The sequence below is a fragment of the Glandiceps talaboti genome, chromosome 22 (assembly GCF_964340395.1).
Source record: "Glandiceps talaboti chromosome 22, keGlaTala1.1, whole genome shotgun sequence".
NCBI classification, from domain to species: domain Eukaryota; kingdom Metazoa; phylum Hemichordata; class Enteropneusta; family Spengelidae; genus Glandiceps; species Glandiceps talaboti.
The window spans coordinates 3,386,745-3,413,957 of NC_135570.1; the positions used below are offsets into that span (position 1 = coordinate 3,386,745).

At 37.1% G+C, this 27,213-nt stretch overlaps 1 protein-coding gene across 2 annotated transcripts; it reads left to right on the forward strand.

The window, feature by feature from the left end:
- The first annotated feature begins 777 nt into the window (after positions 1-777).
- Positions 778-26,601, forward strand: LOC144452320 (ankyrin repeat domain-containing protein 17-like). 2 transcript variants are annotated; one of them, XM_078143393.1, is made up of 30 exons: positions 778-1,074; positions 6,030-6,183; positions 6,848-7,004; positions 7,429-7,579; positions 7,765-7,912; positions 8,638-8,871; positions 9,212-9,354; positions 10,008-10,197; positions 10,499-10,690; positions 10,992-11,101; positions 11,486-11,573; positions 11,755-11,882; positions 12,159-12,305; positions 12,903-13,008; positions 13,898-14,638; positions 14,963-15,274; positions 15,970-16,115; positions 16,806-16,948; positions 17,701-17,914; positions 18,319-18,556; positions 18,862-19,058; positions 19,351-19,467; positions 19,818-19,971; positions 20,139-20,535; positions 21,090-21,227; positions 21,784-21,927; positions 22,674-23,938; positions 24,466-24,659; positions 25,637-25,819; positions 26,256-26,601. In XM_078143393.1, exons 1-30 carry the CDS (start codon positions 886-888, stop codon positions 26,289-26,291), a joined length of 6,756 nt encoding a protein of 2,251 aa, XP_077999519.1. In that variant the 5' UTR covers positions 778-885; the 3' UTR covers positions 26,292-26,601. The 2 variants fall into 2 exon arrangements, with proteins under 2 accessions (XP_077999519.1, XP_077999520.1); XM_078143394.1 differs by having other exon boundaries at positions 7,435-7,579.
- Positions 26,602-27,213: the final 612 nt, after the last annotated feature.

A 27,213-nucleotide genomic window follows, 5' to 3' on the forward strand; every position in this document is an offset into this window, starting at 1 on the left:
GCTTGAGTGTCATTTTCTCTGATATGTATAGGCTTATAAATCAACTTAGTAATATATTTTGTGTGCTAACACCATATTGTCGCCGGCGGAATAATGACAACATATAACCACATAGCCCGACAGATGAAATGTGTCATTGATACATGTGTGAGAGACGTTTATGAAAATAAACTACTTGCATAAATATGTATTTCTTCAAATCATGGAAGTACCACCCACATACTTTTATTTCCAAATCTACTTGGAGTGTTCCACCTATATAATTATGGTTATTTTTCCCCGAGCCCAGGAAGGCAAGAATTTATCCTGGCTGTAGTGCATAGCATCATGGAAGTATAATCGAAACTTGCAGGTAACCCTGTTTCACTTATAAGTCAAGATCCCGTGGTAAGACGCATTTATGAAATATGTGGCTGTTTGTCTTGATTTGCCCCTAGGCCACAACTTACTTGTATCATGGATCTATCTCTGACAGTTTATAGATTCATACATATACTGTATCTGCTATAAATCTGTACATATGCATTCAACTATATGCTACCCTACTCGACGAATGGATACTTTAGCCATTTTATAATCCCACGTGTCATCATTTCACGCAAACCTACCAATAAATTAAAACAAAAGAAAAGAGAAAGGCATATGAAAACGCCACATGGCAGTTTAAATACATAGTAACGTTTGGCCACGTTATCACAGACGAAAAAGAGACTTAAAATGCTGTGCGCAAAACAAACTGCGCAGTCTATGACATCCGGGCATTCATCAACATGGCGGGTGGACTGATAGGTATACGAAGTGGAAATATTGAACAGATACGAGCAAAATTATAGTTTTCCTGGCCCCGAAGAACACTATATTACATGGGAGAAAGACATTGAGAAAATGCAGAATGTTGACCAGAAAATTGGAGATAAGACAAGTGAATTTGAGAAAATGAGCGCGCATGTTGAGAATTCAGTGACTTCGACTCCCCAAGCAGCCTCTGTTCTGGAAAAGGCGCAGGTTTTAGCAGCCCTGCAACAGGATTTCATGGCTGATCTCTCGGGAAGTGACGAAGAAGAAGTGTCAGAAGTAAGTTAAAGTTGTTTCAGTAAGACTGCTTGGGGACATAAACCTTAAAGATTTCTTTAAAATCATAAAATTGACGGGTCGACAAACAGGTCACGTTACATCATCGTCCATGTTGAATATGATGATGAAGATATTCAATTTAGTACTAGCGCCATGTGTCCAAGTGTATGTCCAATGAGTCTGTTCTCTCGTAGTTTGATGTGGTCTACCCGTCAGATCACTGATCCACGAAACATACATGTACATTATCCTGTCTCTCTTGCTTTTTAAAAGAACTGAAATAAGATCATTCATATTTTTGTCAAGAACTTAGAAGGATATCTACTATTTAGTATTTAGATCACCACAAAAACTAGTTATTGACTATGCTGATAACAACAATCATAGCAATACAACTAAGGTCTACTCTACAAAAAAAACGAATAAAAGGAATTCAATTATATTACTGATGGAACGAAGATTGTCTTGTGAATTCATAATCACATGTACATGTAACCTGTAGGTCTCTTCAGAATACATGTATTAGTGATATATCTGTATATTTATAATTTTTATACACATGTATAGTCTTTTAGTATGTAAATTTATTATGACTGAAAACGTTTTGGCTAGGGCAGAACAATTCACAGATTTATAGTGAGTTAATTCAGTGATTTTCCTGAAGATCAAGATCTAGATGGACATGTTTACTTTCACAGATATCACTTGCATGTGACATTGGATGTATAAAGTTCACTCCAATTCTCTCATATTGAATTCACTACACACATATATTATAGTATTCAACACAGACCACATGTCTAAATGTTACAACATAAAACCTCAATATTTAATTTTAAACATAAAGTCTTCAGTTAGTGTTTTTGTCAAGGATGGTAAGCAGGTGAAATCTACCTGAGTTCCCCTGTCATTTTATTATCAGGGTTCCCCACCAAAATTATGTAAGATTGGAAACTATTCCAGTTTTACCAGATTCCTCCTTTCTGTTACTGGTTCCCCAACCTTAGCAAAAACACTGACACTTGGATAGTAACACTGTTGTATTAGTTGAACCATACATGTACATGTAATTTATGATAAAGGTTCATTCTTATGTTCATAAACAATTTCTAACTATACATGTAGCTCTGCTGTACTTGGCAATGAAAGTTTAATCATAAACTGACATTGGCCTTTAACTTGTCTGGATATATCTGAGATATTCATTTTCATTTTTCATGTACATTTGTATATGTACCCCAGTAGACATCATACGCTGGTTCCGTCGTGTGTTGGTCTTGATAATCAAGGGTTTCTTCCAATCACTCTACCTTATTAACCTACATGTACCATTACTACTACCATACAGTGTAGTTATTACTTTACCTCTACCTCTGACAAGCCATTTAAACTTCAACCTAAAACTATACTAATATGTATTATATCTCTGTATAAACCACTTGCCTTTTACCACTGCTGTTGGGGTTTGAATCCATTCAGGGTTTGATTAAATTTACCACTCTGTAAGTAAGAAGTGTCATTCAGTTTGACTCTACCAAACAACGCTGGCTTTCCACGGGTACTCCGGTTTCCTCCTGCATTAAAACTGAACCCATGAGGGATGGCCCTCACTGAACTTCTTGGGAGACAAGTGTTTATATACTTAAAGAACTATCCAGTATAAATAAAGATTATTAAGAGTTTTCATGAACATAATTTGAATATGAGTGAGCAGTATGTCCTTTAATTGTCCAGATGCTACATATGGTATAGAATCAACTCATAGACAGATTGTGAGATTTGTTGCCACGGATAGTACTGCTACATGTGGTATAGCATCAACTCATAGACAGATTGTGAGATTTGTTGCCACGGATAGCACTGCTACATGTGGTATAGAATCAATTCATAGACAGATTGTGAGATTTGTTGCCACGGATAGCACTGCTACATGTGGTATAAAATCATCTCATAGACAGATTGTGAGATTTGATGCCACAGATAGCACTGCACTAGCCCTCTAATGAAAGGTATCAAATATTGTTGTGGGTGAAAATAACAAAAACATGTTTTTTTTGTTAGTCATCACATAGTAATGGATGGAGGAACACCAAATTATTATCACAGGAAACTGTTGTTTGCTGATGGCATGTCCAATTGACATGGAAGGCAAGCACTGGTGATGCATTGAACACAGTGATTTCTAAAACTAGTGAAATATTATTGAGTTGTACATGATTGATGATATACATTGTATGTATATGTATCTACATTTGTATCATGCCTACAGTAAGTTGGTAAAATCTGCTTCACTGAACAACTCTGCCACAGTGAACATACAAAATGGACAATGTACATTGTATATTGTGTACTATACAGTACAATTGTAGCTCATGATAAAAGTCAGATGATATGAAGGAGTAGACTAAGAGGATGAAATTGGTGAAATACAATGTAGTTGTGAGAATCATTACCAGTGCAAAATCGTTCTCACAGTGATGTTTTGGGTCCAGTGTTGTCCAGGTGCACCCAGTTATTTTATTTGTGTTTTCAAGCAATTACATACATGTACTGTATGGGAATCTGGCCCAGTTTTATGTGATTTGCCACTGCCTTGTTATGGGGGTTCCAAAACCCCAAGTAAAAAATGACATGTTTTGTGATCAATGGAAGATGGGAATATGCATGTCCAGATTCTTACATTTGTACTCGTAGGATCAAAACTGATAAGAGCTGTGGTAATGATGTCCCATTGAAACAATCTTGCTTTGATACAACTGTAGCACATACATGTACATGTACACCACTACATGTATCAACAAATACAATTTATGTAATTACATGTACATGCACATGTACTGCTTTATTTTTACATCAGTGATATGCAAAAAAGTTAAAACGTAACAAAAAGTATTACAAAGTCCAGTTGTTGTCATGATTTGAAGAGGACATACATGTATCATCCAAGGTTTTGGAGAGTGCTTTTGTTTTAGATACAAAAATTGGCAAAATCTACTGTAGTAACGGGACCTCACCCATCTTACAGGTGTTCCTCACCACAGTCAAGGAAGAAACTGATCGGGTTTCTCTGTTTGTAATATGTACATTTGTAAATGATGTACATGTACATGTACACATGTACAGTGTATCGGTGTGTGAAGTGCAAAAGTAACAAGTACAATGTAATACAGTCCTAAGTTATCAATCAGTGTAATCCTTGATGTTTTGATGCGTGTGTGTGTGTGTGTGTGTGTATGTGTGTGTGTGTAGATGTGTGCATGTGTGTGTGTGTGGGTGTGTGTGTGTGTGCATGCGTGTGGACAAAATGATGCTTCCAATTCATGATTGTCATAGAAATAACATTTGAAGTCAGGTTACTAAGATCCACTTTACTTATTTAGGTCTTAAATTTTAGTGACACGTGATAATTTTTTGTTATTTTAAAAATAATATTTGCAAGGCTAGGTTCAAGAAACAAGTGTCACATGGGTCATGGGAAACATAAAAATAAATAAGGTTGCCCTGTGTTGATGTAATCAACTCTGTCTACAAGCTAACTAACAAACACAAACCAGGGACAAAGTACACAACAAACAACAAACACTTGTATGATTGTAAAACCAGATGGTTTGAAAATACTTTTAGTGTGCCTGCAGCTGTAATTCATGTTAAGAAATGACATATTGTACATGTAATATATGTAGTATGAATAATGATATAAATCATCTCATTTTTCATCAAAAAATTGTGACCTTGAAAATTGGATTGTGATAACAAAGAATGTTAATTAAAATACATGTTTTAAAAGTAGCATTGCAATGACAAATGCAGATGTCCATAATTATATTCTTTTATGTCCATTATTTTGTCTCAGCCTCGTATGATGTACATGTATGATGAGAGAACTGTGTTTACATAATGTATCATGGTATGAGCGTCCTTTATACAGAGATAGTGGAACAAAATTACAAGTCATGGATGCTTTTGGTTACTTTTGTGAAAGCGCTCTTTTTCAAGGAAGCATTTCCACCTCAATCTCAAATTTATTTTTATCATTACATATTTCAAACGGTATAGAAAGCCTAAGGCCACAGTATGTATTTTAATACATGGCTAAATTTGAGATACTGTACATGTACAGTGAATCAGGAAATTTTCGCTAAAAATGTATTTTCACTAATTTCACTGGAAAACAAAAACACAAAAATAAGTAGTGACCAAAATGTCTTTTTGTACATGAACACAATGTACAGTGTACCTGGTAACCAGTCTGGACAAAAAATACATGTACATGTAGGCATAAAAATTAGTCTTTGAGAATTACATGTACATGTACAAATGCAGTATGTCTAGTCAGGAAGGAACTTCCAAATACATGTAGTAGAAATATATTTATACAAATATACACCTGTATATGTACATTTTGTACATTGTATACATGTATGTGTACTCTTCAAAACCAGTTAAACTTGACAATTTCTGTAGAACAGTACCTCCAGTAATAATGGTATGTTCCAGTTGCATCTGTTAAATGTATATAACATACAGTGTAAATGCATATTTTTGTCTTCTTTGTGTGTTATGAAGATTGAATGAAATGTTACCCAAGAATAACCCTCAAGTAAAATACCAAACAGACCGTAACATGTACACAAGTCATGATAATGCATGGTCTCTTTTCTTTCGATGAGAGACTGACTAGTCTGTAAGATGCAACATTCATACCATACTACATTGTACATGTCTCAGCCAGCACTCAGAGCTATCAGGTTTATAAGGCTGAACAAGATGACAAATCTTAGTCTAAAGATATATATTTCTGTTGTGGAAGGAACTCTTAAAATTGATTTTACTACCTTCTACACTGTAGGCTGTATTGTCTAAAAATATATTATCTAATAGTGCATTATCTATATTATGTATAGCCCACTGTCATCTCTAATGTTTCTCTGTATATATGTGTTTTGAATTTACAGGTAGAATCATTTATTCTGGATCAAGAAGATTTAGAAGGGGAACCAATCCTTGACACGGCTTCTAAACTCTTACAATTAAATAGCACTGGTGGGGATTTAAAAATAGTTGATCCTGATACACAGGAAAAATTAGAAGCTTTGCTGGAAGCTGCAGGTAACTTATTATAATAATAATAATACTTTATTTCCACTAGATGTAGATTAAATATTATACAAAATACAAACAAAACAACAAAATACATTTGTCAATGAATAGACTTGGAAATGATAGATTTGTAGTAAACTGTTACATTTAGTAATTGTAAAATAAATTTGATTTGAATTGTTATGATGAGATTTATCAACAACTCCAACTGTTACTTTGGGCATGCAAAGTAAGGCTAAGAGGTTTTTCCCTCAACCATGACTGTGGATACCATTCCCCACCTATTAACAATAGTGTACTGTCGGGTGAGGTCACCTGACCAAACGGCATAACATCATTACGCTGATCATGTCTGAGTGATTCGGATGAAAGCTACGTAGTTGCTTCAAAACTAGATTCCAAAAATAAATTTCTGTTCTACTACTACTAGATCATTAAATGTAAAGCAATCTGATGTGTGTGTGAAGGGAAAATATTCAAGTTTCACATCGTAAATGGTGATGACAGCAGAAGCCATAGTATAGTAAAGCACATGTTGATATACATGTGTATTTGTTTGATTATTGCCAAGTTTATGAATTGGTGAGATTCTAGTTTGTTTAGTCATAACTCATGACATTGATTCCCTGTGTTTATTCATACACTGATATCTTTTTCACTTTCTGTGTTGCAGGTATTGGTAAGTTAGCTACTGTAGATGGAAAAGCATTCACTGATCCTGAAGTGTTAAGGAGACTGACGTCATCTGTAAGCTGTGCACTAGATGAAGCAGCAGCTGCTTTGAGTCGTATGCGAGCAGAAACATCTGGATCAGGAACAGTTCCTGATAGGTTAGTATCCAGCATCATGTCTAGTACTGGTCATGTACTTAGTATGAGTTGAGACTGCCAGTATATTTGCATGTTTAGTACTTCTGACTTTAGGCCAATGTATGGTTGAGATGTGTCAGATGATGAAATACATGTACATAGGAGTTCAAGGAGTGACTGGTCCACAAGGAGTGTTGCACATGTGGCGTGTCCACAGGGAGTGTTCAACATATGATTTTTTGGGGTGAGATGTTCAGACTTGTCCACAGGAAGTGTTCAACATATGTTTTGTCGGGGGTGGGGGTCAGGTGTTCAGGCTTGTGCACAGGGGTATGCGATAAGTGACTTGTCCCAGTGGGGGTGGGGGTGGGGGGGGGAGCTGGGATGATCAATAAGTAACTTGTCTAGCAATCAGTCGTTTAACATATAGATATTGCTTCTCCAGTATCAGATCTTTGGTTGATGCATGCACTGAAGGAGATGTGAATGCAGTAAGGAAACTATTAGATGAAGGACGAAGTGTACATGAAACTACTGAAGAAGGAGAGAGTTTATTATCATTGGCATGTTCTGCTGGTTATTATGAGTTAGCACAGGTATGTATGATGTCTCATGCATTTGAGGGAAAAAAATATGATTTCTTGTTTTAATGCATGTGGTAATCTCTTGCAAAGGAAAAGTGCATTTGATTATTTATCACCAAAAGACGTGAATGATACTGTGGCGACATCATTTCTCTGCAATGAAAATGGTCTTCAGATAAATTGTACATATTTTGCAGGTTTTGCTAGCTATGCATGCTAATGTGGAAGACCGGGGAATCAAAGGTGATTGTACCCCATTGATGGAAGCATCATCTGGAGGATATTGTGATATTATCAGACTGTTATTAGCTCATGGAGCAGATGTCAATGCACAGTCATCCACTGGTAAGTTTTCCCCACTCTACTGAATAGTGTAGCTACTGAGTTTTAGTAGGGCTTAGAGAGACAATGTAGATGAAAATTCATTGGAAGGAAATGATGAAAGCTTGTTACTCAGTTCCAAGTTCTTACATCATGTTATTTGTCATGGACCTTTAAGAAACAAGGACTTGGAGGTGGTATAGTGAGATTATTTTGGTTGTTGTATGATTGAGTTTCGTGGTGTTCATATCTCGACACTCAACAGGAATGAGATATGGAGATTATGTCAAAATTACTGTGATGTCAAATATACGTCAGTACACAACTTATTACTACCAAACCAGAGTGACTATAGAGTTTCAATTTGTCGGCACATGTTTAAAATGTCTCATGTAACATTGTTTGCTACACGTTATATAAAATGAAATATAGACACTGATAGTGCACAAGCATATAAAATGATACATTTTAGCTCTCTGTGAACACAAATCAACAACACTGTCAGTTCAAACAAGAATATTCAAATGCAGAACTGTTAATTTGTGTTCACAATGAGATCAAATGTAATGTGCACTATCAGTGCCTTTATATTGTTTGTGTAATTTGTAGCAAAGTAAAGTTATGTTAGATTTATTGTGATGCCTAACTGAAACTCGATAGTCTTTCTGGTTTGGTAGTATATACAAAGTTGAATAGTTCAGTGTTTGTGTCACTATACACATCAATGCAATCATACCATATTTCTACAGGTAACACACCAGTTATGTATGCCTGTAATGCTGGACATGAAGACACGGTCAGGTTGTTATTAGACCATGGGGCCAACCTAGAAGATGTCAATGAAAACGGACACACTCCATTGATGGAAGCTTCCAGTGCCGGACACGTTATTGTGTCCAAATTGCTGATTGAAAGAGGAGCACAAATCAATGCACATTCTGGTGAATTCAAAGAAAGTGCATTGACCCTAGCATGCTACAAGGGTAGGTTAAGAACTTTGCTGTTTTATACATGTATGTTGTTATAAAGATAACTGAAGTTTTTTATGACCGAAGTCCGAGATGAATGTGAGCAAAGCCCTAGGTAAAAGTCTGAAAGGTGTGGATTTACTGTTACGAGTACGGATATACATTTGTAAAATGTCAGCAAGTTTCATTTGATAATTTATTCAAAGGAAGTGAATTCAATGACTTGAACTTTGATTAGTTTCACAACTCAGTCACTCTTTTCAAAAAGTTCCATTGAAATGTATTGAAGGTGTATATTAATATGCTGTGAAATTCTCTCTGTGTGGGTTTACTGACGTCAAATATTTTGATATAGGTCATTTGGAGATGGTGAAACTGTTACTAGAAGCAGGAGCTGACCATGAACATAAAACTGATGAAATGCATACTGCATTGATGGAGGCTGCAATGGATGGCCATGTAGAGGTTGCAAAGTTGTTACTTGACCATGGAGCACAGGTCAGTTATTCTCATTTTTACACCAAATAGTGCAATTAATATCAATGATATTGTTTTATAGAGCGCTTTCCCACACTACTCAAAATACTTTACAATTGTTACCCCTGACATAGTCCTTTACAGTGCAACAATATATAGTGAAGTGTCCTATCTGGCCTGTACTGGCACTCTGTGCCAACTTAGTCATGAGGTTCCTATGTACTACACAGTCTCTATATAGTGAAGTGTCCTATCTGGCCTGTACTCTCAGCTCTGTGTTTATTTAGTCATGAGGTTCCTCTGCACTACAGTCTCTATATAGTGAAGTTTCAATTAGTGTTTTCCTTATGATCATAATACAAAGGTTGGTTTTCCCGCAGTTTATCTAGACGACTTTCAAACATCCGTACAGTTGATGATGATACCACAAAATCAGATAAAATTATTTGTTTGAATTGCGGGCTTAACTAAGATAATTTTCAATTGAGATTATTTGTATATTTGCAGTGTTTGAATATTATATGTGGTTAAAACATGACAATATATACACTGAGTGGTTAGTAGTCTATGCTGTGTGATAGTATTTGTAAAATAAACAACATTTCCTGCAAGGGATATATACAGACATTTGTCATTGACTGTGTTGTTGATATTTGTGTTTATCTTGTTTCTAGGTCAATATGCCTGCCGACAGCTTTGAAAGTCCATTGACCCTAGCTGCATGTGGGGGTCATGTTGAATTAGCCGCACTGCTGATTGGACAAGGTGCCAACATTGAGGAAGTCAATGATGAGGGGTATACACCACTGATGGAAGCAGCAAGGGAAGGCCACGAGGAGATGGTGGATTTGCTGCTTGCACAAGGTATGTGGATGACATGTCCACAAAGTAATGTAGTATGCTGTCTATGTTAACAGTAACACAAAATCCTGCATGTTATATGCAGTGAATATTGATTTCACATAGAGCGGATTAAGAGATGCACAAGATGTACTCAACCTATACTAAGTTTTACCTGATTTCCCTTCTGTGTTACTGGGTTCCCAAGACTTAGCTAAAACATAAGTTACTGTACTGGGCAGTGTTTAGCTAAAAACATAAGTTACTGTACTGGGCAGTGTATAGAAAACATGAATGACTGAAGAACTCCTCTTGTACTTTGTAGATGCCAATATCTATGCTCAGACTGAGGAGACACAAGAAACTGCCCTGACATTAGCCTGCTGTGGTGGCTTTCTTGAGGTGGCAGACATCCTTCTCCAGGCTGGGGCAGATATTGAACAAGGATGTTCTACACCATTGATGGAGGCTTCCCAGGAAGGCCACTTGGAGTTGGTTAAATTCCTACTTGATAAAGGTATGTGACAATGCACCAATACGTATAATAGCTAAAGGGGCTGTGTTGTTTGAAGTACGTTCTCCTGGAATGGGAGAGCTTAGGTATGCAGACATTGTTTGTGATTCAGGACTGATCAGTTAAAGTTGTGTGTCGAGTAATTTGCTACCATTTGATTAGAAACTAAAAGTACCTCTAGCTAGGGGTCATTCTTCTCACAGTCTCTGACTAGAATGAAGAAGTACTCACTCTCAAGCTATCTGAAAAATAATGTTAAAATGTGAATAAAATGATGATTAAATTTAACCATTATTTGACCTAGGTGCCAATGTTCATGCTGAAACAAGTACAGGAGATACAGCATTGACATTGTCTTGTGAGAATGGTCATACTGATGTTGCTGATGTCTTGATGGCAGCTGGAGCTGAACTGGTAAGTCAGTCAACCACTAGAGGGAGCTGTTTGATGTCAGCTCACAATTTGAGGGCACTGTGCAATGTCAATCAACCACCAGAGGAATCAGTTTGGTATTAACTCACAACTGAGGGTGCTATTGAATTTCAATCCCCCCACTCTTCGAAGCAAAAGTTACCTACTTATAATAAGTTGTTGCAGATAGAACCTTTGTCTAGTGACTCATAGTGACAAGGCCGCTTAGGTCACTCGTATTTTCCTAGCCTGAAGAAAAAAATATTGGCATTTGGTATCTAAATATGGGAGGATGGTCAATACTATTACAAGTAATTTATGTTCATTTGCATTTCATCTGTCTTCTACACTTTTTAATCAAATGATTCCTTCTTTCATTGTCTAAAGGAGCATGAATCCGAAGGTGGACGTACTCCGTTGATGAAAGCTGCCCGAGCTGGTCACCTATGTACTGTCCAGTTTCTCATCAGCAGAGGTGAGTTTATGACATGAAATGTCTTCTTTTTAAAAAACAATACAACCCTTTGAAGGGAATTCTTATTCTGTATACTTAAATTATGAAACCAGCTGATCAAGCAAAGGTTTGAGTGCTTACAATGAAAGATTTATGAAAACAACAATTGTTGTAATGCAATGTGTATGTTTCCCTTCACAAGGTGCTAATGTGAATCGTACAACCAGTAACAATGATCACAGTGTGTTGTCATTGGCATGTGCTGGAGGTCATCTATCTGTTGTGGAATTGTTGTTGGCACATGGAGCAGACCCAACTCACAAATTGAAGGTAAGTCTAAATGCAACTACAAATGTAGCCTGGAGGGGAAACCATAGGAATGACCCATGTCCATCTATCTGTCAGCCATATGTCTGACACCCACTATTCAATTTCAATCAAACCCGGCACAGATGTCAAACACTATAATAGTGAATGTATGCATGTTACCTAATGTTTGACCTTTATGGACAAAGAGCAGTGTGTTTGGTGTGAAAATTGAAGTTTTTCACCTGACCTTGTCAAGTTCAATACATACTCCATTCATATTTATTATTTGTTTTACAGGATGGTTCTACTTGTCTGATTGAAGCAGCCAAAGGTGGTCATACTGCAGTCATTTCGTTATTACTGGAGTATCCAACCAACATGTTTACACCTGGTGTACCCATAGATTGCTCTCAGCTGACTCCACCAATCAGTGAGCAGGGAGAGGTAAGATAAACACCTGTTGTTACTGCTAGAAGTAATGTAGTGGGTTTGATGTTTCAGTTTCAACAAGTACAAATTTCCATGTGTTTGCATGTATGTACTTATTGTTCCAGTGTTATAAATGTGTACAGTTTGAACCAACAAAATAGAATTTGACAGACAGACAAGTACACATTCACACACGCACATGTAATACGTACAGACATTGGTATAACATAAGAAACTGCTGGAGATTAAAATGAAATTAAATTGAGGATGGCAGTTCTCTATAAAATATTGTTCATGTATACATCTACACGTATGTTCACCTTTTTGAAATTATTCATAAAAGTCATTACATTTCATGTGTTTGTCTCCAACACAAATGCCAAGTCTATGACTGATTGTCTAATCTGTGGTCATTTTCTTTCACAAAGTTTCAGTGACATTAATTTGTAGTATACATCGATAGAGACAGGTTTGTGAGGATTGTTTGTTAAAACCAGACATTAAATTAATATGATTCTCTGTCCTTTGAGAGAAACATACACGTCACTTTTAGGCTGAAGTATTTGTTTTAAATTTATTCCATATTTATTTTTTTGATGAAATTTGTACTAGATCCCACGAGTACCAACGCAAGCATTGCCAACTGTAGTTCCACCTCAAGAACCTGATAAGAATCCTTCAGAAGTCACCCTCCCTGCAGAGGAACAACTAGAAACAGGTTAGTCAACTTCACAATATTGTGCTGAAGGGAAAGCACTATTGTCAAAAGTGGTCTGTTATCTTCAGTTTTGTTTTACAAGAGGCAGTTAGAATTGTAGAGTATTAACCACCTTGGTAGTTACTTGATTGAAACCAAAACAAAATGAACCCACCTATATGTACAAGGGTGAAGCCCTGTATAAAGTTTGATGGCCAATTTAGCTGGCATTCTCTCCATACAGTGTGTGAACTCGGTAATGAAAAACCTCATCTGTAAAGGGCAATGCTACTCCGGGTCTGTGTTGAAAAATCAGCAGAAAATTAACATACAACACATTTAGTGTCAAGGTTATTTTGTACATTGATGGCATTTCAGTAAATGGTCAACTTGGTCATATACTGGTGATTTGACACAACAAAATATACTCAAACGGATTGTATGCTTAGTATCCATGGAAATTACTGATTTTTCAGTTACAAGTTCACGGGCTGTTAATAGAGAAAGCGTTCATGGTCAACCAACTAACCTCCTACAAAGGCCAATAGGGGTGTTTTTGACATTTCAACACTATATTGGTTGCTTCAACATAACTTGTAACATTACATGAAGCTTTACAGTGAAATATTTTGAAATGTTGACAGATTTGTGATATTTTGGCCTTCTTTGACCCAGCTTAGTCTTCTGTACAATATTTCATTACAAACAAAAATGAAGACTTGATATTTTCAACATAACTCGGCTCAAAAGTTTTTTAAAAGAATTCGAAAATGTATTTTTTGGTGCCCTGTTCAGAGAGTATCAGTTCAACAAGACATATTTATCCTTACTTTATACACTTCACATGGTATTTATTTCCTAGTTTCCAATTTCAAACTTTAAATAATATTTTTTTTAAACTTTGTTGTAGGTGCATCAGGGCCATTACCAGATGAAAATTCTTGTCAAAGTAATCAGTTTCTTCCTTCAAAAGAAAATCTTCAAAATTTACTGGCACTAACTCAGGCTTCCACTGATGACGATGACCAAGATGATGAATCTCTCGCCAATCCGGTAGATGCCCAGCAAGAACTCAACAAAGAGTTAAACTATAACAGAGAACTGAAAAAACAAATACAGAAGAAACAAGAAATACTGGAAGAACTTCAGAGGGTGGAGAAAAAGTTACAAGATAGGGCACGTACCAGTATCAAGGAAACTAAAAAGATGTTGTATAATGTGAATTGGCCAACTGCTGATGGTGATGCAGAAGAGTTGAATGCTGATGATGGCAGTGGCCCAGAGAGTGAGCCTGACTGCAGTGCTATGGTTATGCCATTGCCTGATGTCAGCTCAATCTTACAGTTAGAAAGTCAAAACCCAACAACTGAGGAATTTATGTGTAATCCAAATGAAAATTTACTAACCATGGATCCTAGAGATGACGTCGTGGAAGGCAACCCAGGAAGTAACACCATGGATGGGAGTCTTGGGGAAAACATCTTCCTGGGTAGTGTTGCAGATAATACACTTCCTAGTAGCTCACTGGTGATGACAACAACAACTACAACTACATTGACGGTCACCAGTGGAACACAAACCACATTGAGTGACGAGTGTTTGATGGCTGCAGGCATACAGACTAGTCAGGAGGAGGGAGTCGTGATCACAGGTAAACATCTGACCCACTTTACTTCAATGTGGTCTCTGTAGAATTGTAATATTACTACAAGGAAAAATTTAAAACATTCTTATCTCACACTTTGAAATTATTTTGGCAGAGAAGAGAACTAGGGAGAAGTGTTATACATATTTAGTATGTAGAAGTAAAGTGAATGAACACAAGACTTTTGAAGTATGGTTAATCATGAATTTAAATCTTTTTCTCTTGTTAAAAAAAAATGTACTTTATACGAAAAAGGTTATTAATATTAAGACCCCAACTAATTTGTATATTTTTTTCAACTGATCATCCTTGTCCTTCTTTTCCATGCAGATGATGCCATGTCTACAACAATTGGATTACAAACAGAGGTCCAGGCCCAGAATGTAGCTATTCCCAATGTCCTATCCCCAGCAACCCCTCATACACCCAATACATCACCTGTGTCATCAAGCATGTCACCCCATGTATCACCCCAAGTGTCCGGACATGTGTCGCCAGCTTTGTATCCAGCTGTTGACATTGATGCTCAGACTGAGAGCAACCATGATACTGCATTAACACTGTCATGTGCCGGTGGGCATGATGAACTTGTGTCTCTACTTCTAGCAAAGAGTGCAACAATTGAGCATAGAGATAAAAAAGGTAGGATATGAATGTACACGTACCTTGTAATGTGAGATTTGTTTATGGACTCGACTCATTGTCGTAAATGAAAATTGTACTCGCAGAGTAACAATTTTGAAGGTAATTCCTAGATGCCCATCAGCATCATCAGAGGCATACATACATGTACTCCAGGGATCTTGATTTAGACACATAGTGACAGCTCATTATAGTACACCCCTGACATTGTTAATGATTTTAGCGAAATTTGGAGTCCGTCTTTCAAAATTGATATGACTAAAGTAGAAACTTTCATGGACTCTGTGAGTAGAAATTTTCATTTCTAAATACCTACCAATGGTTACTGTATCTTCTTCTGTCTACCAGTAAAGGCAATAGAGATAAAGCAGAAAGTGCTTATTTTGAATTATTCAGTCTGTAAAAACTGCTGTGTTATTTAGCATATGGTATTATCTGAATTCAAAATATTTGTAATGGTGACATCTGTAGTTAACTTATCAGAATAGTATAGTTTATAGAATAACACCATGATTTGACATATACATTTTGTACATGAGCTAAATAATGTAGATATTCTTATTCATCACTTTCAGAAATCTTTATTTCTAGGTGTCCATGTTTACATCTAAAGAATTTTTCTGTATTCTGTGAATAGTGAATCTTGAAATGTTGATTGAGAAAGTCATTGATTGTCTGTTTTTTCCAAACTGCAGGATTCACTCCGTTGATCTTAGCTGCTACAGCAGGACATGTTGGGGTGTGTGAGATTTTACTGAAACATGGTGCTGATATTGAAGCTCAGTCAGAGAGAACTAAAGATACGCCATTGTCATTGGCATGTTCAGGTGGACGATTTGAGGTGAGTGAAGAAATGGAATGAATTTATTTTTTATGTACCTATTTGTATTCAGACTAGTTATTAATATTGATAAGAATCATTTACCACAGTTTCCATAGTAACCATAATGAAAATGTTTGTACTGATGTAGATAGATAAAACTCTGGTAATCCAGCCTTCGGTTTACTAAAATAGGTGAAAACTAAATTTATTGTTCTTGGAAGTGGTAGATTACACAAGTAGGTGATACCGGTTCCTCTGTTGTACAATTCTAATCACCTTGTGATCAACATAGTATAAACATTGGAAGTACTAAAACAGTATACTGCAAGTTAATGAACTCTGTCAATAAAACTCTACCGTGCCTTCCTACTGAGACTATAATTAAACCAACATCCATCCATTCAATAGTTTATCACTGCTGTATCAACATGTGACAATAGTTTAAGTTTGTGTCTGTCTTAGTAAACTTAGAAGGCTCAATTATCAGAGTAATAATGAGTTTGTGTCCACATTTGCTATAACAGTGACATAGATTGTTGACATTATGGTACATTAAACTCTAAGATAAAATTAGAAACAAACATCTGGGTGAACAAATGGTAATTATTTAGTTTGCATAATTTTGTGGAAGATTTTGAATTTTGAATTCACTGGAACCTTATTCAGTGAAAAGAGTATTGTCTGAATCAATTTTGTTTGTGTTATAAGGTTGTTGATTTACTACTGACCAGAGGTGCCAACAAGGAACATCGCAATGTGTCAGACTACACACCATTAAGTCTGGCTGCATCTGGAGGTTATGTTAACATCATTAAGTTGTTGTTGAGTCATGGAGCAGAGATCAATTCAAGGTAGGTTAGGTGGCCCCATCGTGCGACAAAAGTAGGGGGAGAGAGAGAGAGAGAGAGAGAGAGAGAGAGAGAGAGAGAGAGAGAGAGAGAGAGAGAGAGAGAGAGAGAGAGAGAGAGAGAGAGAGAGAGAGAGAGAGAGAGAGAGAGAGAGAGAGAGAGAGAGAGAGAGAGAGAGAGAGAGAGAGAGAGAGAGAGAGAGAGAGAGAGAGAGAGAGAGAGAGAGAGAGAGAGAGAGAGAGAGAGAGAGAGAGAGAGAGAGAGAGAGAGAGAGACAGGGAGAGAGAGAAAGAGAGAGAGAGAGGGAGAGGGAGAGGGAGGGGGGGGGGTTAGTAGTGAATCTGGTGTCACATGCAAAAAAAAAACTGAGTGCAAAGCAAGTAAATTGTAAGTGATTACATTAAACATCTACATGTCATGTAGTACTAGATATAATAACAGTTGTGGCAACATCACCAAGTTATTAGTTGACTGTTTGTTAGTTGACAACATTGTTTACAAATTGACCATGTTAGGAAGGCCACATACTAGTCTTATGATTTAAGCAATTGAAATAATGATATTTTATATTTGATATTAATGGTATGATTTAGTATAAACAATTGTGGCAAACAGCAGAAAACTTTACTTAGAGTGTTACAAGTTGTAAATTAATTATTATTCTATTGCTCAAGACCAGATTTATCTAAAACTCTGGCAGACAGCTATATTTCTCACCCAAATTGTAATCCTAATCTTGGCTTTGATTTTGACAGGACTGGAAGTAAGCTTGGAATATCACCATTGATGTTAGCTGCCATGAATGGACACACACAGGCTGTCAAACTGTTACTGGATATGGGTAGTGATATCAATGCTCAGATCGAAACCAATCGAAACACTGCGCTCACCCTTGCATGTTTTCAAGGCAGGCATGAAGTTGTCAGTCTGTTAGTTGACAGGAAAGCTAATGTTGAACACAGAGCTAAGGTAAGACAAGTTACATGTAATGAATTCAAGCTACAGATGCTGTCACCTTTGACATGATAGTTTAGTATTCTGGCTCAGTATGTGGGGGAACTTGGGTAACATAAAGGGGAAAAAATTCAGCAAAACTTGAATAGTTTGTCATACTTTATACCACAATAGGTAAAGGTGGTGGTATACAGGATATATATTGATAGATGTGTACCCTCAAGATGAAATTTACATAGGTGTTGGAGAAATAATGATAACAGCACAGAATTGAGTCTGGAATGAGAGATATACGGCAAACTTGTATAATTGCATACCTACATGGTAACACTGACTGGCATTGAAGTGCCAGACAATTTATTTGTCTGAGCACGACTGTTAACTTTAAATAACCTTTTTTATATCATTTACCCTGGCAGACTGGCTTAACACCATTGATGGAGGCAGCCTCAGGTGGATATGCTGAAGTAGGTCGTGTATTACTAGATAAAGGTGCTGATGTGAATGCTGCACCAGTGCCTTCATCTCGTGATACTGCCCTGACCATTGCAGCTGACAAAGGACATTACAGATTTGTGGCTCTGTTACTATCCAGAGGAGCACAGGTTGATGTTAGGAATAAGAAAGGAAACACTCCGCTATGGCTTGCTTGTAATGGTAAGTGACAAATTAGCACTGTAAATTGATAGTTATCAATGATATGTAGTCAATACATGACTTTGTGTTGCCCTCATTAGCTTTGAAATCTTATGGCAAATATGTTTTCATTGAGAAAATGAAACTAGTTAATGAAAAACACTGACTTACAGTGTCAGGATTATTTAGATTGTGTGATTGGTTTGTACCCAAAAGGTAAGCTGTCAATAATAAAAAAGGCAGGACTTGTACAGGGATGGATAGAGCAGATTTTTTTGTCAGTTTACTTGGTAAATTCAAACTGTTGTGTTTGTTTCTGCACCTAGGTGGTCATTTGGATGTACAGCAGTTATTAGTAAGTGCTGCTGCTGACATAGATGCTCAGGACAACAGGAAAGTGTCATGTCTGATGGCTGCATTCAGGAAGGGGCACGTCAAGGTGGTACGATGGATGGTGAAACATGTCAATCAGTTCCCATCAGACTCGGAATGTATGAGATACATAGCAACTATATCTGATAAGGTATGTACTTATCTACACTGGTTTTCCCTCTCTGCTAACATAGCTACTAGTAAGGAAGATTTAGATGTGCATTAAGTCATTGGCACAGCTAAAGAAGTGAGATATTGTGAAGTACTAAGTCTGTGCGACACTTACAAAATTTAATGTAATAAATGTAGTGGCACAAGATAAATTATAAATCTTCAATCACAACTCCTAAGCCCCTGCATGTATGTTGCAAAATGCTGGGTTAGGATGTGCTTCTCCATATCCTCCATATCATGAACTTAAGTTTTGACTTGCTGCATTGCAGGACTTGCTGAAAAAGTGTGATCAATGCATGGAAATCATTGTAAGTGCCAAAGACAGGCAGGCAGCAGAAGCAAACAAGAATGCTAACATTCTACTGGAAGAACTGGAGTCTGAGAAGGTGGGTACAAGGACAGTGACAATAGTCCCATATTCAAAACAGAGTTCCTCTATCGAAATATATTTGTTGTTAAATTACTTTTATTTCTTTTAAATCTGCCATCCTTTAAAATCATTGCATCAGCCTGAGTGGGCTACCAGCTGCAAAGTATGGTAGTCCCATGACAAGAATTGGTAGTCTGAGGACACAGGACTACCGGGGTACTGTTAATTTCAAGCCCTGCTATCCATGACCAACGTTTTAGCTTTCATTATTCTGAATGATGGAGTACCCTCTTCTGAAAAATGGGAAAGTGGGTGACTTGAATAATTTTCCCCAAGTCCTGAATTTTTAAACCTTCTAATTTGTAGACAAGGGAAGAGAACAAGAAAGCAGCGGCTGCCAGGAAAAGGGAACGCAGGAAACAGAAAAGGAAAGAAAAACAGTCCACCAAAGAGAACAATAAGGAACAAGAACAGGAGGAAACAGAAATAGGTGAAGAAATCAAGAACAGTTATCAAAAAGGTAAAAACTAGAGATAGTCTTGTGTGATCTTTTGCTTATCCAAACAGTGGGTTAAAGTTTAGAGAATGGTTAGAGTCATTATTATAGAATCAATGTGTGCTATGTTGACAGTTATACATTGATTGAAATTTATATGCTGATAATGATTTTACTTTTTTGTTGTACAGTTGAAGAGTTTTTACCACTAGAACCACCTAGTGCTACTACCACCACCACCATTGGGACAACGTTGACAACTTACACAGAATCATCAAGAAGTGGGAAAAATTGTACCAAAACTACTGCCAGCAATCGTAAATCTAAAGTCAAACCCAGTGGCCCCACGACCAAGGAGAGACAAGATGGTGTTAAAGGTGGTGGTGGTGGTGAAAAAATCAACCACAAGGGTCTGAGTCGTAACAATAACAACAATCAGAGTGGTTCTCTCCAAAAAAGAAACGGAAATTATGTGAGGTCAACATCTTCAGTGGCAGAACTGGACGACTTTGGTGACATTGGAGTTTTGAATAAAAGTCAAGGGAAACTCAGTAATGGAGATGTTTTGTCCCAAACTCTCTCAGTAATGTAAGTTTGGATTTTTACTTTAAAAAAACCAAGTGAAAAGTGGCGTGATTGTAATTTATTAGAAGTAGTACTGATAATTTATGGATTGTACATGTAATTTAACATGCTTGGATTCAAATGTAATGTCAATCATGAGAAGTGCAGTGCAGTGTTTTTGCTATGGTTGCGGGAACCTTGGTTAACAGAAAGAGGGAAAGGGTAAACAAGGTAGTATTTCTCATAGAATCTTTGCCAATTTTGTTTGGCAACTCGGTAAAGTGACATGGGAATCCCTGTATATTTTACCTAATTACCGCCCTTTGCAAAAACACTGTAGTGGAAATATACAATTGACTTCTTAAACAACAGACCAAACCTGATGATTATGTTGTTCCATATTTGGCTGTAATGTCAACTTTATTTGATATAGTTTTATGTTATAAGGTTAAATGTCTGTCTCAGTAATATAAATCAGGTTCTGTGGAATATTGATTTCTAAATGTGAAATATAATGTTACCAGATAAAACTAACATTAACATATGTTTATACTCTATATTATTCTATCCATGTTTAGAGATACAGAAAAATTGGAGCGTTTGATTCCCAATGAAGATAATTTACCTACAGTCAAGACCAAAAGTCCAGCAATAATAGGATCCAGTCCTAAGAAAGGACCAAAACGAGAAGAAGCCTGGAAAGAAGTTGTAAGAAGGTCAGTGAATATTAAAATATTGCGCTGGTTCAATGTGTGTCCTTTCCATTGGATTGCATTGAAAGCGATACTGGGCATACAGTATGTCAGTGAATATTAAAATATTGCCCTAGTGTGTCCCTTCCATTGGATTGTATTGGAAGTGATACTGGGCATACAGTATGCCAGTGAATATTAAAATATTACCTGAAATTTAGTATATTTATTTATTTAGTAGGTGCTTTTATGTATAGTTTTATTCACCAAGACTAGCTGTAAGCTATTTTGTGACTCCCCATTTGCCCACTGTTATATTTATTTGGGGTGAATAAAGTGATTATTTTTAATATTAAATGTGTACAAAACAATAGACTTGTAAGTGGAATTCTGTGACATCACACTTTGGATCACATGAGGTTGTACTACACACGGGTAACCTCAGTCTGGCAATTTGCATCACACTTTGGATCACATAAGGTTGTACTACACATGTGTAACCTCAGTCTGCCACTTTGTGAGTACCAGTATTATCAAGATATGACAGTTTTGTGACCGTATGTAATCTTTCTTCTCATAGGTCCAAAAGAGTTAGTGTACCAGCAGCTGCTATCAGTCGTGTGATTGGTCGAGGAGGTTGTAACATCAATGCGATCCGAGAAGTATCTGGTGCTCACATTGATATTGATAAACAGAAAGGAGGAGATAGAGTCATTACCATCAGGTATCTAATCTAATCTAATCTAATCTAATCTAATCTACTCATCTTTAACATTTTGTAGTAAACTGGAAGTCATTTTTTTGGTAAGGGTGTTTTGTATACCTTTCACACCAAATTTGAAATTGAAGTTGTTTGAAGTATGAGTCTGTTGATATATTTGTACTGAGTTTTCCCCACATAACTGCTGTTTATCTTTATACAGAAACCTCTTGATCTGAAAAAGTCATTGAGTAAATTATTGATTATTGATAGAAATACAAAATAAAGAACTCCACAAAGATTTCAACAAGTGGTCAAAACTTCATGATCTTATTTAAGAGTTTTTTTGAACGTTCTAAACATGATCTTTTTTCTGTTTCTCTCATGTACCACCCAAAATGGAAAACAATACAGATTCTATTTACGAGTAACACTGAAGTAAAGTACTTTCTCAATGTGCTACACTCGTTTACAGCATTCATATCAAGTGTAAAAGTATACTGTTTCAATTGGTTTATTTACAAGCCTAGCATGTGGCCTTTCTAATGTGGTCAATTAGCAAATGAAACAGTATACATTTACACTTGATATGGATACTATAAATGATTGTGATACATACAGAAACCACTTTACTTTGGTGTTATGGGTTGTAAAAACAAACAAAATAAATAATGGACTTACTAAGGTGTATGATTGCTGAAAGGCTATTTGTTGATATTACTGAAAATCAGGACACTGATTGTTCTATCTTTCATTCTGTATGATTTCAGGGGATCAGCTGACGCAACCAGACAGGCTCATCAGTTGATCACAGCACTCATAAAAGATCCTGACAAAGAGTTAATGGAAATCATGCCTAAATCTAAAAAGTCACACTCAACGGGAGGAGTATCAACACCTGTCACGATAACCATGACAACCGTCATGTCATCCAAATCAACATCTTCAATCAAATCCAGCAGCCACTCGACAAAGAACACCACGTCAGTCAAGTCAGTAAAAAGTAGTAGTAGCAGTAAAACAAAAATATCAACTAGCACTAGTTCAGTCAAGTCCACACAGAGCAAATCAGTTGTTAAAACCAAACCATCTACAGTGACATCAGGAGTTGCTGCACAGCCATTACCATCATCAACAATTAGTAGCCAGCACCACCCACTCAAAGCTCCAATTCCAGCACAGCCACAAACTCAGAAATTTATTGTACCCAGCTCTCAGACTAATCTACAGATGAATACTACTGCCGTTGGGGGATGGGGTACACACCCATTGGTGACTCAGTCTATATCTACAAGGCAAGGCGACCCTATTGGTTCTAACGATATGACGGCAAAGAAGACAACGGCCAGACAGCTGTTCCAAGAGCCAACAAATCCTTTAACTATAACACCAGGTCTCAAACGTGCAGTAGCTACAGAAACATTTGCTTCTAAAATAGTTCAAGGTAGACACAGCGGTGGTCGACCTTCTCAACCTTTCCCACATCCCCAGCCATCAGCATCTGGTCCAGGTTACAATTTATTTTCTCAAGTTGCACAGACAAGAAGTTTAACTGTATGGGAGAGTGGAAGTGGAGTCGGCAACCAGTCTGGGGTCAACACAGAGGGTCACGACATCCATAAAAGTAAAGCACCTGGTTACCGTACTAATCTCAGTGGTACAACTTCTCCAGCCTTCAGCAGCCAGGGATCTTTGTCGGCTCCTTCCCCATCACCTGACCCTCTCATACAACCTTCCAATCACCAGTTTTCACCTTTGCCACCTCAAAATTCTGCCCACTCACCTACATCATCGCAAACAACTTCGTCAAAAGATGGCTCACCAATTCCGGCATCTTCACCAACATCTTCTCCTATTTCAAGCACCTCACCATCACCAGTGGCAATGGAGTCACCTGTCCCCAATAGTCAAGATAGGAAGTTGCCCAGACCAATCGGTACTGAGAGGAAAAAGGCCAATGTCAACAGTGGCTATTCAACTCTGCCCAGTGAGATTAATCAACAAACAGGCATATGGTCATTCTCTCAAAACTCCGGTACGTCTGTTTTAATGTACAAGTGTACTGAATAAAACTGACTCACAATTCTATAGGAGGCACTGCTTGTTCGGTACATCTCAGTTACTTAAAGTTCACAGAAATTTATCTTTCACCAGTTTATTCAGAACAGAGGTCTCATATTGCACTTTGTATAGTTGGACATTATTGTTTTTTGATAACTCTCTGAGTGAGAAAAAACCCATCAATTCCATTGTATTCCAATGTTTTTTTTTCCACAATAAGATTTCATTGGATCATTTCAGTGAATGTTGAACCTGTATATGTAGGGACACTGAGTGAACTTAGGGGGTCATACAGTCACACAGCAAATACCTGCCATTTTCTGAGGGTTATGATTGTCAGTGATTAATTATAACAGTAAATGAGTACCATAAACTGTCAGAATATTTTGATTACTTTTGCACAGCAGTGGCAACTTATTTGTTTTTTCAATTCCCCACATTAGTCATTGTACAGTCTCTAGTAGAAATTACTAACATGTGTGGTGTTTTTGACCTTTGCAGGTGACCCCTGTGACTGGCTGAGTGGTCGACAAACCCTACTAGATGCTTCTCAACCAGACAAAAGTCTGCCTCCACCAATGTCACACCCTCCCCCTCCAATGCATGGTTTTATCACATCAGCTCTACCCAGTACAGCATTACCTGGCTTTGTCCCTACCAAAGGTCCTGTCTTAAACCATGGCCCTATGGTGCAGGTAAGACTTACACAGGTTTGCCAATAATGTTTAATAATAAAAACTGTGTAATCTCATATGGAAAATTTAAACATAGTCTGTAAGTGTGCCCTGTAATGATAGCCAAAGTTTGTTGTTGTGAGTCAAAATGAGAAAAACTGATTTCTTGTGAGTCACCACATAGTAAGAAATAGGGGAACACCAAATTTTGGTGCGTCACTAGAAACTGTGTGCATCAGTGGCACGTCAAATTGACTTAGAGGGCACACTGGTCTGTAACTTTATAGTCTTAGGTTGTGATTTTTATGTTGTTGGTTTCAAATATTCATACATTAATGCAACTATTGAAACGTGTTGAAACTTATCAAACAACTGGTGCACCTTTTACCAGACATTCAGATATGATGAAAAAAATGACATGAATGTAATATTTGGGTACCAGTAAATCCCAGATTGGTTTCTTTACTGCTTTGTGCATATGTTGTTAACAGCATTTGTTTTGCTGTATGGCCTTTGGTTATCAATAAACAGTTTGAGTGTGTCTTGTGTGTTTGCATTTTGTTTTCGTAAATGGACACAAGCTGACTTTATGCATTCTTGGGTGTAACTTTTGTAACATGTGTAGAAGGTACTTGCAGTAGTCTACATACTGAAACATACTTAACTATCACTTACAATTGACTGAACTCAAACCTGGTATTAAGATATAATTCGTAAACGATCCAATGACGTAATTCATCATATGTGTAAAAAAGTCGAGGAAATCCCGTCTATACAATCAACTCTTCTAACAACAGCAAAAGACAATTGTTAATGTTATAGCAGCAATATATTGACATTAACATTATACTAGAATAGTTTAATCAAGATTTTAGGTTTTTTTCATGTGCATAAATTTTTTATTTTTATCTCAGCTTGTACCATTTAAAGTTTAAAATATCATGTCATTTACATACTGTGTTACTTTAATAGTGATGTGTTTATTGATTTATTGACAGGGTTCTGGTGCAATATTTAGTAATAGTTTTAGTGATCCAACTATATTCAGTGATGGGGACCGAAGCCAAGTGCATGATGGAATGTGGAACAGTATGGCTCTACAAAGTAATCACCTAGAACACCCAGAGCCTCCACCTGTACGACCACCATTACCACAGCAGTCTCGTCCTCCACAACAACAGGTATGTTTAGACTTGATAGGGTAGTCAGGCAAGCTATCTTTTATCTTTTTTTCTTCTTTTTAAAATATAATCGCGATTTAGAACATTTAACTCATCCAAGCACTGCATAACTTGTGACAGGGGCATGTCATCTTAGTCTCAGTCCTCTGAGCTTCGCATAAATAGCTAAAACTTGGGTTATGTTACATGTATCGGTATCTACTGCATAATTGTACTCGTATACTAGTATCCCAGTATCCCTGTACTGTGCACCCTCATCAATTACATAGGGCTAACCTTTTGTTGACGTGTTAGGCGAAGCCCGAGCTTAACACACCAACAAAAGGTTAGCCCTATGTCATCTATGCCTTTATTTCCTGGAGTGGTGATCCCCCTTTAAAGACCATTACTTGGATTGTGCATTGTATAATTTCTACTTGTTTGTATACTTTTGTAGGTGTGGGGAAACGTTTGGAGCCAACAATCTCTATGATTGGGACTGTACATTACAGATGGTGTTGTAGGGCTGTTGCTATAGGATTGACCAGTAGAATGGTATGGAGTAGATATGATGAACTGATAGATGGTACAGACGGTGACTTGACAGTTGACTTTGGGATGTGGTTACAAGTACAGCTGGATTACAACTTCTGAAATGTAGATGTTAGAACTTTTGTCTGCCTAGAAACAAAATTATTGAGTTTGGTTTGAAATCAAAAACTATTCTGATTATGTTTTACCTCTGGCTTGTAAGTTGTGTTCTCTAGGTCAGAAAACACACAAGTTATTAAAGGTGTTAGTTGAAAGAGACTCTGTTCTTGGTGTTTATATTGCTTGTATGGAAGTAAGGGAGTGAGTTGAAAGTGTGAGCTGTTCATTGTACATAGTCAAAATGCATGTATTTAGCATGATTGTGATGGTCAGTGGTAGGTGTACCCAGTAGTGAATTTAATGAAAATGAAAGCTAACCCTAACCTAATAGATCACTAGCCATTTGTAATTACTATATACCTCAATACTAAATGTTTGAATTTAGTATTTGAGAAATAGTGCACATAGTACATGCACGCCATACCCAGTATGTAGAAACCACGGATGGGGGAGGGTACATAGATATTTTGACAAATTAGTTGTTCAGGAGCCAAAATGACACTTATTTTGTCATTTTCCAATGTGCCCCCCTCCCCACTTCAAGTGGTGTTTTCCAAAAACACCAACCCATCACTCCACCCCCCCCCCCCCCCCCCCATCAGTTAAAAATGCCTGGACCCTAATTGGCATTTAATAAGAGAAAAGTGAGAAGCATCCATTGTTGTACCAATCCTCTTGTGGACATTTTTTCAGGGAAAACACTGCTATATACTTTGGTAGAAAAAATCCTGGCTGTCAGGATGAAATAGGGTGTATTAAGACAA